Here is a 15,083-nt window from a genome sequence, read left to right as displayed (position 1 = left end):
TTGATGAGGAAGAAATAGAAGGATATGTTGACAGGGCGAGATGAAGGAAATAGAGAGGGAAGAGGCTGGTGTGGAACATCAACACCTGCATCGACCAGTCGGACCGAATGACTGTGCTGTAAATTCTACTGGCAGGAGAGTATAATTGCACGGGGGCAAGTTTGCTTGGGTACTTTCCATTATAAATCTGGGCACCGGAATTTATAAATGAAAATAAAAACCAGAGCAAAGTGTCTAGCTTTAAAATGGAGACTGAATTACATCTCCGTACTCCAGTCCAATATTTCTTGCCATCTGACCTTGTGTCACCTGAGGATTTCACCTGGGTCTTGACTCACTGTGTAAAATGCCACCGAGAAATAGATGGCACTGAGAAATCTAGAAGTTGTCATTTTTTGGGTTGTAGGCGTCAGAAGCAAAATCTTTATGAAAATTGTGCAGTTGCTTTCTCGCAAGTACATTACTAACCACCGGATAAAATACAAAACGAGTCCCTTTAAAGGCACAGAACCCAATAGAACTGTCTTTAAAAATAAATGGTGAGAGGTGTCTCAATACACCATGGTGCGTTTGAACACCAGCTTCAGCACCCACGTACACCGAGAAGGGAGACTTAGTACAAACCAAAATCTGAGACAATCTCGGGAGCGCTTCACTCTGTTTACATCCGACACTGTGAACGCAGCTTTAGTCTATGCTTTCATACGGCGACAATAGATCTTCTAAACTCACTATCTCACCAGTGTTGGTGCTGCAGCCTTTTGTTGTTGCATCTTAAAATCCTCTCCAAACACATCCCAGGTTTTGAAGGCTAAAATTTATCACTGTACTGCTGGGAGTTTTCACAATTGGAGAGGACACAACATGAGAATATTACACCATCCATCGGCTGAATTAACTACACTGTTCATAATGATTTGATTGCCAGCTCAAGCGTACAGTAAACCCCATTCTTATGATCACAGAGTATCAGAGACTATAAGTGACTCTGAATGAGGGAGGACTATAAGCACAACCAGTAAATGGAAAAGATTCATTTCTAGAATAAAGGTCCTTTGCTTAAGTGCAATGCCTGCATCATCACTGGAGTTTAAAATGTCAAACAGTGAGTTTATGTATAAGATGACCAAAATTTGCCAACTTTGCGTTAATAGCCGCAGTGGAAATTTGTACCCGTTTGTTTCGATCAGCCACAGGCTCCCAGGCAGCTAGCAGTGTCGAGATTCCACTCGTTCTGGCCTCAGACTGATCCTCTTGAGTGTTTCATAACACAGCACTAAGACGAGAGACGCTGGAGCTGTGGATAAGATGCGGGCAGACAGCCCCTTGGTCAAGCCCCCGGCACCCTCTTCTCTCAGAAGCTGCCGGAACGTTTCAATCATCGAGGACTTCACCCCCACCTGAAACACAAAACATGAATGGAACCAAGCCAATTACTGCACTCGGGGGAAATCCAGGGTGTTCCTAATAGACTTGGGCGGCTGTGTCCTGATCTCGTTCTCTACTCATTACCACATCTCCTTCCCACCCCATAGTTTGTTTGGTTCATCATATTTGGATTTAGATATCTCTCCAATAATATTTAACAAATTCTTTCCTGTGTTTTCCCTTAATATTAACCTGCTGTTACTTGTCCTGCTCAATAGGTTTCCCTAAAGGTTAGGCATTGCTCTGCAAGTGGAGCATCCATTTAGATTACTGTGAGATTGTGTTCATCACTTGGCTCTCAATGCTACTCTCTCCACAAATTATGGAGAGCTTATTTAAGATAAAGAGAGAAACATACCAATGGTTAAATGGTATCTGCCCTAATTAACCACTTTGCTAGTACATACTACAGCCACAGTGCAATGATGGTGGAGGGAGTGGATGTTTAAGGTCTGCTGTTCAAGCAGATTGCATTATCTCTCTGCACTAATTCCTTGCAATAAATTTCTTATGATCGTGCGCCTTTTACTAATTGCACAATGGTTGTATAGTAAAGTATTAGGCAGTCCCTCGTAATGGTTGTGCCATGACATTTTTAAATCTTTCAAATCCTGCTCGGATTCTTGTCGTCAAATGTCTTCAGTTTATACTTAATTGTAATCTGTAGATTGTCCTATGTTTAAAGTCATTTGGCAAATCCCCTGCCTAAACACGAAGGTTTACTAAATCTTGCTGAATAATAGTTGTGTCAATGGCCTATGATGATGAGATAAACATCTAAAATGCCGGGAGCGAGATCACCAATACTGGGCCCGAACATTGGATAAATATATAAAAGCAGTTTTAAGTTCTGTGAACACTGATTAAACAGTGCTCATTACCCCTCTCCCATTCGATAATGTTTCGCCTGACATTTTCTCGCGGTAGTGACAGGTGCCTCGGTATGAGCGAATGGATGAGAGTGGATCTCAAGTACCTCGGCCACGGAGCCATTCTACACGCCGGCAGGCTATTCAACCATGGAGCCTGTTTCAGCCAAATGTGACTCTTCGACTAGCTACTTTCAACAACAACAACAACAACAACAACTTTTATTTATATAGCGCCTTTATCGTAGTAAAATGTCCCAAGGAGCTTCACAGCGGTGTTAGAAAACAAAACTAATAAATTTGACACCGAGCCAAAAAAGAAGAAATTACGGCAGATGAGAGGTAGGTTTTAAGGGGCGTCTTAAAGGAGGAAAGAGAGGTAGCGAGGTGGAGAGGTTTAGGGAGGGAGTTCCAGAGCTTAGAGTCCTGGCAGCTGAAGGCACGGCCACCGATGGTTGAGCAGTTATGATCAGGGATGCTCAAGAGGGCAGAATTTGAGGAATGCAGACATCTCGTGGGGTTGTCAGGCTGAAAGAGATTACGGAGATAGGGAGGGCCAAGGCCATGGAGGGACTTGTAAACAAGGATGAGAATTTTGAAATCGAGGCCTTGCTTAACTGGGAGCCAATGTAGGTCAGCGAGCACAGGGGGTGATGGGTGAGCGGGACTTGGTGCGAGTCAGGACATGGGCTGCTGAGTTTTGGATGACCTCAAGCTTATGTAGGGTAGAATATGGGAGGCCAGCCAGGAATGCATTGGAGTAGTCAAGTCTAGAAATAACAAAGGCATAGGTGAGGGTACAGCAGCAGATGAGCTGAGGCAGGGGCAGAGGCGGGCGATGTTATTGATGTGGAAATAGGCGGTTTTAGTTATGCCACGGATATGTGGCCGGAAGCTCATTTCAGGGTGGAATATGACGCCTAGGTTGTGAACAGTTTGGTGCAGTCTCAGACAGATGCTAGGGAGAGGGATGGAGTCAGTGGCTAGGGATCGGAGTTTGTGGCGGGAGAAAAATCAGAAGCAGGAGCTCTGGTCAGTTCCCTTTCTCCCTCTAGCCCAGGCACCAGCTCTAGGATCGCCACTGCCGCAGTTAGATTTGGCTAACAGCACAGGACAGGAACTGAATCTGGGACCTGACCTTCCGACCTGTGTGACTCAGAATGACACTGTACAGCCCATTCAGCCATAGAGCCACACGGAGCTGCAGGTGGCTGTTGATGTGTTTAGAAACAGGAATTCCAATCCCAATTAATACAAGTATCATTGGTCAAACTTCTAAATTACTTCTTTCCTTCTCTTGGTTCCGAGTTATTGAAGTCTGAATCCTGATAAAAATGGAAGCAATGCTTAAATGAGATTTTATCCATTCCTTTTACTTTTACAATACAAAATCCAAGGTCAACCACAGCATCATACTGAGTCACACAGGTCGGAAGGTAAGGTCCCAGATTCAGTTCCTGCCTGTGCTGTTAGCCAAATCTAACTGCGGCAGTGGCGATCCTAGAGCTGGTGTCTGGGCTAGCGGGAGAAAGGGAACCGACCAGAGCTCCTGCTTCTGATTGCTCATCACTGATTTTTCTCCTGCCACACACACACACGTCAATTCCACAATTCCACCGATGAGTCAAAATCCTGGAACCCCCTCTGGTACCTCCACCCTACGGTCTGCAGTGGTTCACGAAGGTTACTCACTACTTCTCATGGGCAAAAAGGAATGGGCAATAAATGCTGGACTTGCTAGCGGCACCGATATGCCGAGAATTTTTTTTTTAAAGTATCCTCACCTGAACCCTAGCCCTGACAACATCCATCGGGTTGGTGATTGTAGATGCTGTGGCTGCAGCCAGTGGTGCGGCCATTCCTTGAAGGACCAAATGAGGGCAGTCACCAGGAGCCCAATAGAACAACTGCTCTGTAATTCAGACAAATAAACAGGCATCAATGGTTAGATGCACACAATCAGAAGATCACTAGGTTGATTCTGGAGATAAGGGGGTTGACTTATGAGGATAGGTTGAGTAGGTTGGGCCCATACACATTGGAGTTCAGAAGAATGAGAGGTGATCTTATCGAAACATTTAAGATAATGAGGGGGCTCGACAAGGTGGATGCAGAGAGTATATTTCCACTCATAGGGGAAACTAAAACTAGGGGACATAGTCTCAGAATAAGGGGCTGCCCATTTAAAACTGAGATGAGGAGGAATTTCTTTGAGGGTTGTAAATCTGTGGAATTCTCTGCCCCAGAGAGCTGTGGAGGGTCATTGAATGTATTTAAAGCGGAGATAGACAGATTTTTGAGCGATAAGGGGATAAGGGGTTCTGGGGAGTGGGCGGGGAAGTGGAGCTGAGTCCATGATTAGACCAGCCATGATCTTATTGAATGGCGGAGCAGGCCCGAGGGACTGAATGGCCTACTCCTGCTCCTATTTCTTATGTTATTATTCTCCACTCAGCTATCCCACTCTAGTATCTCAAACACACAATAGTTTTCCCTCTGTGATTTTGTACATTGTAATAGGTCGCTAAAGGGTGAGCAGACGTGACCGCCGGCATTCGCTCTACTCGGTAACTACAGTGTGCCGGCACCAGCGGCACTGAGGAGCGTAGCGCCGGTGTGCAACGCCCCCGGTATCAACATGGAACCAACATTTGGTTTGCGCTGCACTTGTAGCGCCCCGTAGTGACCCCGCCAGAGAAAGCCTGCCGGTCAGAGCTGTCCTGGGGCGCTAATGGAAGGAATAACTGCGTGAAGTAAGTAGGATCCATTTTTTTTTGCAATTTAACTTTATTTGGGGCGAGTAATGTTTTTTGTTCCGATTCTTTTTTTGGCAGGGAAGCTTCTCTTTGGGCTCTATGAAGCCGGCTCTTTAGCAACGGATATTCAGTTGCTCACCTGGCCTAGCGCCCCGAGACAGGTGTGGAACGCATCACTTAGCACTCTGCTCCACTTAATTTTTTGGCTGCCGTCGCAACCCATTTTCCGGCGCTAAATTTAGCGATCGCCCGACATTAACGCCTTAAATAACCTTCAACCCAATTTCCAGCTAAAGCGTTTTACCAGTAGGACTCCTTTCAAAAATTAATCAGTTACAAAGTAGGATTATTAATCGTGAGACTCTTTATGGTTTGTTATCGCCTGCAGTTTTTTTCCCCCAAAGAGAAGCCTTTTTTATTTCCAAACAGTCATTTGTAGAGTTGGAGTTGGATCGTTTCCCGACTCATGTTTGTACTCTGTGACTTTCTGCATCGACTCTATGAATAATCCAGATATGGTGCGTGTTAGGTATGTAAACCTGTAATTACCATGTCTAACCACCAGAGGGCTTATCCCTTGGAGTCCCAAGGGATCCCACAATCCCTTGGGAGCACCTGGATATAAGGCTGGAGAGGCACTCTGAGATCTGTAATAAAGGACTACGGTCACACTTACTTTGAGCTTGCAGTATCTAGTCTGACTCTTTATTCAAGACGTAACAACTGGCGCCGAACCCCACTGCAACTATGCAGAGAACTGTGGGCAACCTGGAGAAATTTTCGGAGGGAGATGATTGGGAAATCTTCGTGGAGCGGCTTGACCAATACTTCATGGCCAACGAGCTAGAAGGAGGAGGGAACACTGCCAAACGAAGGGCGATCCTCCTCACCATTTGCGGGGCATCAACATTTGGCCTCATGAAAAACCTGCTCGTTCCAGCAAAACCCACAGACAAGTTGGACGATGAGTTGTGCACACTGATCCGGGAGCATCTAAACCCGAAGGAAAACGTTCTGATGGCGAGGTACTGTTTCTACACATGCGAGAGGTCTGAAGGCCAGGAAGTGGCGAGCTACGTCGCCGAGCTAAGGCGCCTTGCAGAACATTGCGAATTTGATGGACACTTGGAGCACATGCTCAGGGACTTCTTTGTACTTGGCATTGGCCGTGAGGTAATACTTCATTTTTGACTGTAAAGGCCCCAACATTGAGTAAAGCCATAGCGATAGCCCAGGCTTTTATTGCCACCAGTGACAATACTAAACAAATTTCCCAGCACACTAGTGCTGCTGCAACTACTGTGAACAAAGTAACATTGTTTTCGAATCGATATGTACATGGCAGCACTTACACGCCTGCAGCTGCATGTACACAGGTGACTCAGAGTCCGCCATCAAGGGTGGTGAATACAAGGCAATTAACACCTTGTTGGCGCTGCGGGGGTGATCATCGATTACATTCATGCCGCTTCAAAGGATACGTTTGCAAGGGCTGTGGAACAATGGGACACCTCCAACGTATGTGCAGGCGAGCTGCAAACCCTGCAAACCACCATGTTTCAGAGGAGGACAGATCCACGGTGGGTCATGACGAACCAGAGCCTCAGACCGAGGAGGCAGAGGTATATGAGGTGCACGCATTTACCACAAAGTGTACCCCGATAATGCTGAAGGTTGAATTAAATGTGGTCCATGGAGCTGGACACAGGTACAAGCCAGTCAATAATGGTAAAAAGACTTTCGATAAGTTGTGGTGCAACAAGGCTTCAGTCCTGACTCTCATTTGCACCAAACTTAGAATGTACACAAAGGAACTGATTCCCGTAATTGGCAGTGCTACCGTAAAGGTCTCCTACGATGGAGCGGTGCACGATTTACCACTCTGGGTGGTACCGGGCGATGGCCCCACGCTGTTCGGCAGGAGCTGGCTGGGAAGGATACGCTGGAACTGGGATGACGTCCGAGCGCTTTCGTCCATCGACAACACCTCACGTGCCCAGGTCCTAAGCAAGTTTCCCTTGCTGTTTAAACCAGGCATCGAGAAGTTCCAAGGAGCAAAAGTGCAGATCCATTTGATTCTGGGGGTGCGACCAATCCATCACAAGGTGAGAGCAGTACCTTACATGATGAGAGGGTGGAGATCGAGCTGGACAGGCTGCAACGAGAGGGAATCATTTCACTGATCGAATTCACTAAGTGGGCCAGTCTGATCATTCCAGTCCTCAAGGGAGGCGGCACCGTCAGAATTGTGGTGATTACAAAGTAACTATCAATCGTTTCTCGCTGCAGGATCAATACCCGCTACCAAAGGCAGACGACCTATTTGCGACGCTGGCGGGAGGGAAAACGTTCACAAAGCTGGACTTGACCTCGGCCTACATGACGCAGGAGCTGGAGGAAATCTTGAGAGGCCTCACCTGCATCAACACGCACAAAGGTCTTTTTGTTTACAACAGATGCCCGTTTGGGATTCGATCGGCCGCGGCGATATTCCAGAGGAACATGAAAAGTTTGCTGAAGTCGGTCCCGTGCACCGTGGTCTTCCAGGATGACATCTTGGTTACAGGTCGGGATACCGTCGAGCACTTGCAGAACCCGAAGGAGGTTCTTAGTCGGCTTAATCGTGTGGGGCTCAGGCTAAAATGCTCGAAGTGCGTTTTCCTGGTGACTGAAATGGAGTTCCTGGGGAGAAGAATCGCAATGAACAGCATCAGGCCCACTGATTCGAAGACGGAGGCAATCAAGAACTCACCGAGACCACAGAATGTGACGGAGCTGCGGTCGTTTCTAGGACTCCTGAACTATTTTGGTAACTTCTTACCGGGTCTTAGCATATTGTTAGTACCCCTGTATTCTTTACTGCATAAGGGAGATGAATGGGGTATGGGGTAAAAGCCAAGAAAATGCCATTGACAAAGCTAGGAAGCTGTTATGTTCAAACAAATTGCTTGTGTTGTATGATCCATGTAAACGTTTGGTGCTAGCATGTGATGCGTCGTCGTACGGGGGCGGGCGTGTATTGCCACAAGCCAATGAATTTGGGAAATTGCAACCGGTTGCTTATGCATCCAGAAGTCTGTCTAAAGCCGTGAGGGCCTACAATATGATCGAAAAAGAAGCATTACCGTGTATTTACAGGGTAAAGAAAATGCATCAATATCTGTTCGGGCTCAAATTTGAATTGGAAACCAACCATAAGCCACTTATATCCCTCTTTTCTGAAAGTAAGGGGATAAATACGAGTGCATCGGCCCGCATCCAGAGATGGGCGCTCATGTTGTCCGCATACAACTACGCCATCCGCCACAAGCCAGGCACAGAAAACTGTGCCGATGCTCTCAGTAGGCTACTATTGCCCACCACTGGGGTGGAAATGGCACAGCCTGTAGATTTAGTTATGGTAATGGAAGCATTCGAGAGTGAGCAATCGCCTGTTACCGCCCGACAGATTAGAACCTGGACGAACCAGGACCCCTGACTGTCCTTAGTAAAAAAAACTGTGTGCTTCACGGGAGTTGGTCTAGTGTCCCATTAGAGATGCAGGAAGAAATAAAGCCGTACCAGCAGCGCAAAGATGAAATGTCTATACAGGCAGACTGCTTCCGATGGGGTAATCGGGTAATTGTGCCAAAAAAGGGCAGAGACACTTTCATTAGTGATCTCCACAGTACCCACCCAGGCATTGTAATGATGAAAGCAATAGCCAGATCCCACATGGCCCGGTATCGATGCAGACTTAGAATCCTGTGTGCACAAATGTAATACATGTTCCCAGTTAAGCAATGCATCCAGGGAGGCGCCACTAAGTTTATGGTCTTGGCCCTCCAAACCGTGGTCTCGGGTTCATGTCGACTATGCAGGCCCATTCTTGGGAAAAATGTTTTTAGTGGTTGTAGATGCATACTCCAAATGGATTGAATGCGTGATAATGTCGGCAAGCACATCCGCTGCCACCATTGAAAGCCTACGGGCCATGTTTGCCATGCACGGCCTGCCTGATGTCCTTGTAAGTGACAATGGGCCATGCTTTACCAGTGCCGAATTCAAGGAATTCATGACCCGCAATGGGATCAAACATGTCATGTCTGCCCCTTTTAAGCCAGCGTCCAACGGTCAGGCAGAACAAGCAGTTCAAACATTCAAGCAGAGCTTGAAAAGGGTAACTGAAGGCTCACTGCAGACTCGCTTATCCCGAGTCCTGCTTAGTTACCGCACAAGACCCACTCGCTCACCGGGGTCCCTCCCGCTGAACTGCTCATGAAAAGGGCACTTAAGACAAGGCTCTCGTTAGTCCACTCTGATCTACATGAACAGGTAGAGAGCAGGCAGCTTCAACAGAATACATATCATGATCGTGCAAATGTGTCACGTGAAATTGAAGTAAATGATCCTGTATTTGTGTTGAACTATGGATACGATCCCAAGTGGCTTGCTGGCACTGTTTTGGCCAAAGAGGGGAGTAGAGTGTTTGTGGTCAAACTCGCAAATGGACTCACCTGCAGAAAACACTTGGATCAAACCAAACTCAGATTTACAGACTATCCAGAACAACCCACAATGGACTCTACCTTTTTTGACCCTCCAACACACATACCAGTGGCAACCAACCCAGCGGTTGACCACAAAACAGAACCCATCACCCGCAGCTGCCCAGCAAGACTCACCATCCCCAGCAGTCTAGCAAGGCCAGCTGAGCAGCAGTCGAGCAAAGGCCCAACAAACGACTCACCAACACCAGCATTTGCACCGCACCGAGACGATCAACCAGGGAAAGGAAGGCCCCAGATCGACTCACATTGTAAATAGTTACACTATTGACTTTGGGTGGGAGGAGTGTTGTTATGTATGTAAACCTGTAATTACCATGTCTAACCACCAGAAGGCTTATCCCCTGGAGTCACAAGGGATCCCACAATCCCTTGGGAGCACCTGTATATAAGGAGGCTGGAGAGGCACTCTTACTTTGAGCTTTCAGTATCTGGTCTGACTCTATATTCAAGATGTAACAGTGCGTATATTAGATGTGAGGAAGCATCGAGGATCATTGGAACTGAAATGTTCATCAGGGTTTGCAAAAGGATTGTGATACAAAAACCTTTGGACTTCCAGGGAGAACAAAATGAATGAAGATAAGATTAGATGCAACACTAAAATGGCTGGAAGACCCAAGGTGAGAGAGTGCAGAATATTTAAGGAATGGTAGTGAAATAGTCCAACTTAATTCTGGCCATTGAAACAGATTATAGGGCGAGAACAGTAGCAGGATAAGCACAAGTATTTCAAAACAAGTAGGTAGGAGAATTGGAAATTATTAAAGACATGCAAAAATAGTTCAAATATCAGGGAGGCACGCAAAATATACGGAAGCTAAACTCCCTTCTGACACATGCGCAGAAGCGAGAGTTAGGACAAATATCGCCGACTCGGCGCCTCACCCACCCCCCCCACCCCACCCAATTCTCAATAACCCTTTTCTGCGCATGCATCCAACACCACGTTGCCTCTGAGCCACCCGCAGTGCCGCGAACATCTGCTTGTTGGGGGGGAAGAGAGCCCGGGGCAACGGGGAGAGTGAGAAGCGGGGAGAGAGCAAGCTTGGGAGGAGAGAGCGCAAGCTTGGGGGGAGAGAGAGAGAGAGAGCTGGGGGGGAGAGAGAGGGGGGGGGAGAGAGAGCTGGGGGGGGGGGGGAGAGAGAGAGTTTAGGGAAGAGAGCGAGCGCTGGGGGGGGGAAAGAGAGAGAGAGCTTGGGGGGGGGGAGAAAGAGAGAGCGCGCCTGTGGGAGAGAGAGATCGCGCTTTTGGGGGGAGAGAACTTGGGGGGAGAGAGCGAGAGCTTGGGGAGAGAGCTTGGGGGGGGTGAGAGCGAGAGAGGTTGGGGGAGCCTGAGGGAGAGAGAGAGAGGGAGCTTAGGGGGGGGGGGGGGAAGAGAGCTTGGGGGGAGAGCTTGGGGGGAGAAGCGAGAGCTTAGCGGGAGAGAGAGAGCTTGGGAGGAGAGAGAGAGAGAGAGCTTGGGGGAGAGAGAGAGAGAGCTTGGGGGGAGAGAGAGAGCTTGGGGGAATAGAGAGAGCTTGGGGGGAGAGAGCGAGAGCTTAGCGGGAGAGAGAGCTTGGGAGGAGAAAGAGAGAGAGAGAGCTTGGGGGAGAGAGAGAGAGAGAGAGCTTGGGGGGAGAGAGAGAGCTTGGGGGGAGAGAGCTTGGGGGGGAGAGAGAGAGCTTGGGGAGAGAGAGAGAGCTTGGGGGGAGAGAGAGAGAGCTTGGGGGGGGAGAGAGAGAGCTTGGGAGGAGAGAGAGCTTGTGGGGAGAGAGAGAGCTTGGGGGGGGGAGAGCTTGGGGGGGGAGAGAGAGCTTGTGGGGAGAGCTTGGGGAGGGGGGGAGAGCTTGGGGAGGGGGGAAGAGCAAGAGAGCTTGGGGGAGCCTGAGGGAGAGAGATAGAGGGAGCTTGGGGGGGGGGAAGAGAGAGCTTGGGGGGAGAGCTTGGGGGGAGAAGCGAGAACTTAGCAGGAGAGCTTGGGAGGAGAGGGAGGAGAGAGAGGGAGAGAGCTTGGGGGGAGAGAGAGCTTGGGGGAGAGAGAGAGCTTGGGGGGATAGAGAGAGCTTGGGGGGAGAGAGCGAGAGCTTAGCGGGAGAGAGAGCTTGGGAGGAGAGAGAGAGAGAGAGCTTGGGGGGAGAGAGAGAGAGAGAGCTTGGGGGGGAGAGAGAGCTTGTGGGGAGAGAGAGAGAGAGCTTGCACAATGCCCCATCTATGGGGCGGGGGAGATAAGATCTTGCGTTTGGGTAAGGGACTTCAGCTGTGGAAGGCAGTATATGCTGGGGTAAGGGTCTTCAGATGGCGAAGGGATGCACTTGCACTGGGGTAATGGACTTCGGCTGGAACTTGGTGGCTTTTGGGCAGATCTATCTTCTGTGGCTTCTGAAGTCAAAATGGATCGAATTATAAATTGGAAAGTTACTCAGAACTTGGGTTGGGCGGTTCCAGTTACACATTCCAGAGGAACTTCAGGGTGCGGCTTATCCTCCATGGGGACCAATCAGCAATAGGTCATGTGAAAATGGAGAGCCAATCAGAGAAACAGCTGCATTTCAGTTAGTACAAATAGACGCAGCCTTAAAAGAAAGAAGAAAATCCAGGCAGAACGTTTGCACCTGGAAGATAACAGGACCTGTGGAGTAAGTTACTAGAGAAAGCCATTGTAGCAGACAAGCTAAATATGTTGAGATAACTGGATGCATGTCGGGAAGAGAAGTGATTGAAAGATAGTTAAAAGTTGGATAACTGGAGTTGATGTAAAATGGCCTTTTCCTGTTCCTAAAATTCCTTATCGTCTTACACAAGAGGAACTGCCATTTAACCGTTACTGCGACATCGGCGTGTGACCGTTACACACCAATATGTGACTGTTACACACTGACATGTAACCGTTACACATGTTACACACCGACTTGTAACCATTACTGTTACACTTTTTATACATGAGCTATGTCCTTCATTTTATATAATTTATTGTACTGTGATTACCAAATAGCTGTAATATGTAACTGCTTTAAGCACTATTATAAATCAACCCTGAAGGAAGCACAAAGTTTGAGAACGTGGCCACAGTCTTGAAACTAAATTTTCCAATGAAGTAGAATCTGCTGAAGAGCGGGAGTTATTCTAGATTTTGCTAAATTCATTCTGAACAAGAGTAATGCCAAGTTTTCATGTACAAGTGGTTGGAAACCTCTCCCCTTCCCAAATTATTTGATGTCCAACACATTTATTCTAGACACAAAAGCAAAATACTGCAGATGCTGGAATCTGAAATAAAAACAGAAAATGCTGGAAATCTCGGCTGGTCAGGCAGCATCTGTGGAGAGAAACAGAGTTCAAATGCTGCCTGAACCGCTGAGATTTCCAGCATTTTCGACATTTATTATAAAGCTGAGCTCAGGAAGGAGAGAGAACAACTGCAGCCTTCCATACCTGTAATAAATTGTGAATTGGAAGAAGTAACTTGAGACCAAAAAGTCTCCTCAGACTGGTGTTAGAATTGAAGATTCATTCCGTGGTACAATAGCTAAAGCGGCTTGAACAGCGTTAAAATAAATAACTGATCACGGGCAGTTCCAAACATCTGAAGGCCAAGAATGGCCTGACTGACTCCAGCTCGGGAGGATGTGAAGAGGAGGGTTTCCACCCAAGAGTTCAGACAAAAAACCCGACATATCACAGGTTAAATAGTCCTGTCCATATCCTATACCAGGCCCACCCCTAAAAAGAGAATAAAAGAGAGACCTAGAAGGAATTTCAGGGCAGGCGGTGAAGATAAGCAGTGTTCTTACCACCAGCCGTCTGTCCAATCGGGACTAGTACCAGCTACTTGTCATGGTCGTATGTCTACTATGCCTATCCTGATTGTGTGTTATGTTTGACGATATTTGAACTATCGCTCTCTTAATAAATGCCGTAGAACTCCTAAGACCCTTTGGGTATCTGTGTGTGACCTGTGATCCTAAATCTTACATACCTGCAAAGAAATGATAAAAAGGCCACCACAATGCACTGTTGGGAATGTACGTCATCAGGGAGGCTAAATATCCTCTGTAAAACCCCCCTGGGCCATCATTTCTGAAAATCTGAGAGATAACTTCCCGCGTTAGTCCAAACGCCTGTCTGTACGATCTTGTGATTTCATACAGCTTGAACCTGCCAATATTCGCTCTGTGGCCCGCCACCATCATGTGCTGAGAAACGTTATCAATGGGCACGGCGAAGCTCTGTGCAATGAGTGCCGACAAACCTCCTGCCACAAATGACTTAATGGCATTATTATCGCTGTAGTTGGACACATATGTGCGCACCAGCTCGTAGGTTGTGATATACGCTTGGCTAGCGACGATGGTGAATACATTCACGGAAAAACCTCTGTAAAGTCCCCGCATGCCCTCAGTCCGTAGGATTTTAAACAACGCGTCATAAGTGCCTTCATAATGACTCTTCCCCTTTTGGACCTGGAGCCTGGTCCTGATCAGCATGGCTGGATACAGCCCAAGGCGCAGCGACAGATTCATTAAGATACCAAACGAGTAGAATTTTGTTTTGTCCAGGTCCTCCCATCCTATTATCTGAATGTTTCGCTTTTCATGCATTTCCGGCTGCGGTTGTACCTAATGTCCACAGTAATCTGTAAAAAAGGTCAGGAAGGGTGCTCAGTTTTAGAACCACTAACGTCATTAGGTTGACTTTATCCACTTTACAAGTTCTAAAGTTCACATTTTCTTCCCAAGATGTATCTAAAATTCAGTGTCACTGCAGGGCATTTGGCGCAACAATGCTCCTCCCTCCAGAACATACGAAATAGGAGCAGGAGTCGGCCATTCGGCCCCTCGAGCCTGCTCCACCTTTCAATAAGGTCATGGCTGATCTGATCATGGACTCAGCTCCACTTCCCTGCCCTCTCCCCATAACCCTCGACTCCCTTATCCTCTGAAAATCTGTCCATCTCCACCTTAAATATATTCAATGACCCAGCCTCCACAACTCTCTGGGGCAGAGAGTTCCAAAGATTCACGACCCTCAGAGAAGAAATTCTTCCTCATTTCCGTCTTAAATGGGCGACCCCTTATTCTGAGACAATGCCCCTTAGTTCTAGAACATGAACTCTTCCATCACGGCATGTAATTTAAATTAACATTAAATAGCACATTATATCAATTGAAGCAAAAAGATGTTGCCTTGCCCCCTCAGACCTGCCCAGCGCTAGTATTTTCTCCCGGTGATTCATGCCTCAGCAAGTTCCATGAACATTAGTGGCATCTCTTTCAAGTGGCCAGTCTGAATTTGGGAACTGAGACAGCAAGTGCCAGCAGAGCAGCCTCATCAACTGGGAAGAGCATCATAGCCAAGGCCTGTCTTGTCAAAATTCAGGAATTTTCCAACACAACGGTTATGGTCATCACTGAATAGTAATCAGAAACAGAAATCCGCTCCCATCTCTTCTCTCACTAACCCACGTATACCGGAGCTGATTGTAGCATCCAGGCCAAATATGC

General features: G+C 47.5%; 2 protein-coding genes across 2 annotated transcripts in view; both read right to left on the bottom strand.

Annotated features, from left to right (window-relative positions):
• Positions 1–1,193, bottom strand: part of skic8 (SKI8 subunit of superkiller complex) — a 127,148-nt gene extending 125,955 nt beyond the window's left edge. The window contains exon 1 of the mRNA XM_070865194.1: positions 1,174–1,193. The gene's annotated coding sequence lies outside the window, so the exon portion shown is untranslated. The remainder of the gene's footprint in view (positions 1–1,173) is intronic.
• LOC139234168 (solute carrier family 25 member 44-like) overlaps positions 1–14,210 on the bottom strand; it is a 56,889-nt gene extending 42,679 nt beyond the window's left edge. Inside the window, exons 1-3 of the mRNA XM_070865192.1 lie at positions 13,559–14,210; positions 4,082–4,209; positions 1,174–1,400 (exon numbers count right to left, since the gene is read on the bottom strand). Coding sequence (XP_070721293.1) covers positions 1,209–1,400; positions 4,082–4,209; positions 13,559–14,180 — 942 coding nt within the window. The 5' untranslated portion in view covers positions 14,181–14,210 and the 3' untranslated portion in view covers positions 1,174–1,208. The remainder of the gene's footprint in view (positions 1–1,173; positions 1,401–4,081; positions 4,210–13,558) is intronic.
• Between the last annotated feature and the right edge of the window lie 873 nt (positions 14,211–15,083).

This window comes from Pristiophorus japonicus, chromosome 21 (assembly GCF_044704955.1).
Source record: "Pristiophorus japonicus isolate sPriJap1 chromosome 21, sPriJap1.hap1, whole genome shotgun sequence".
Classification (NCBI taxonomy): Eukaryota; Metazoa; Chordata; class Chondrichthyes; family Pristiophoridae; genus Pristiophorus; species Pristiophorus japonicus.
The sequence above is the reverse complement of the archived record's forward strand: the minus strand, read 5'-3'. Positions and strand labels throughout refer to the sequence as shown.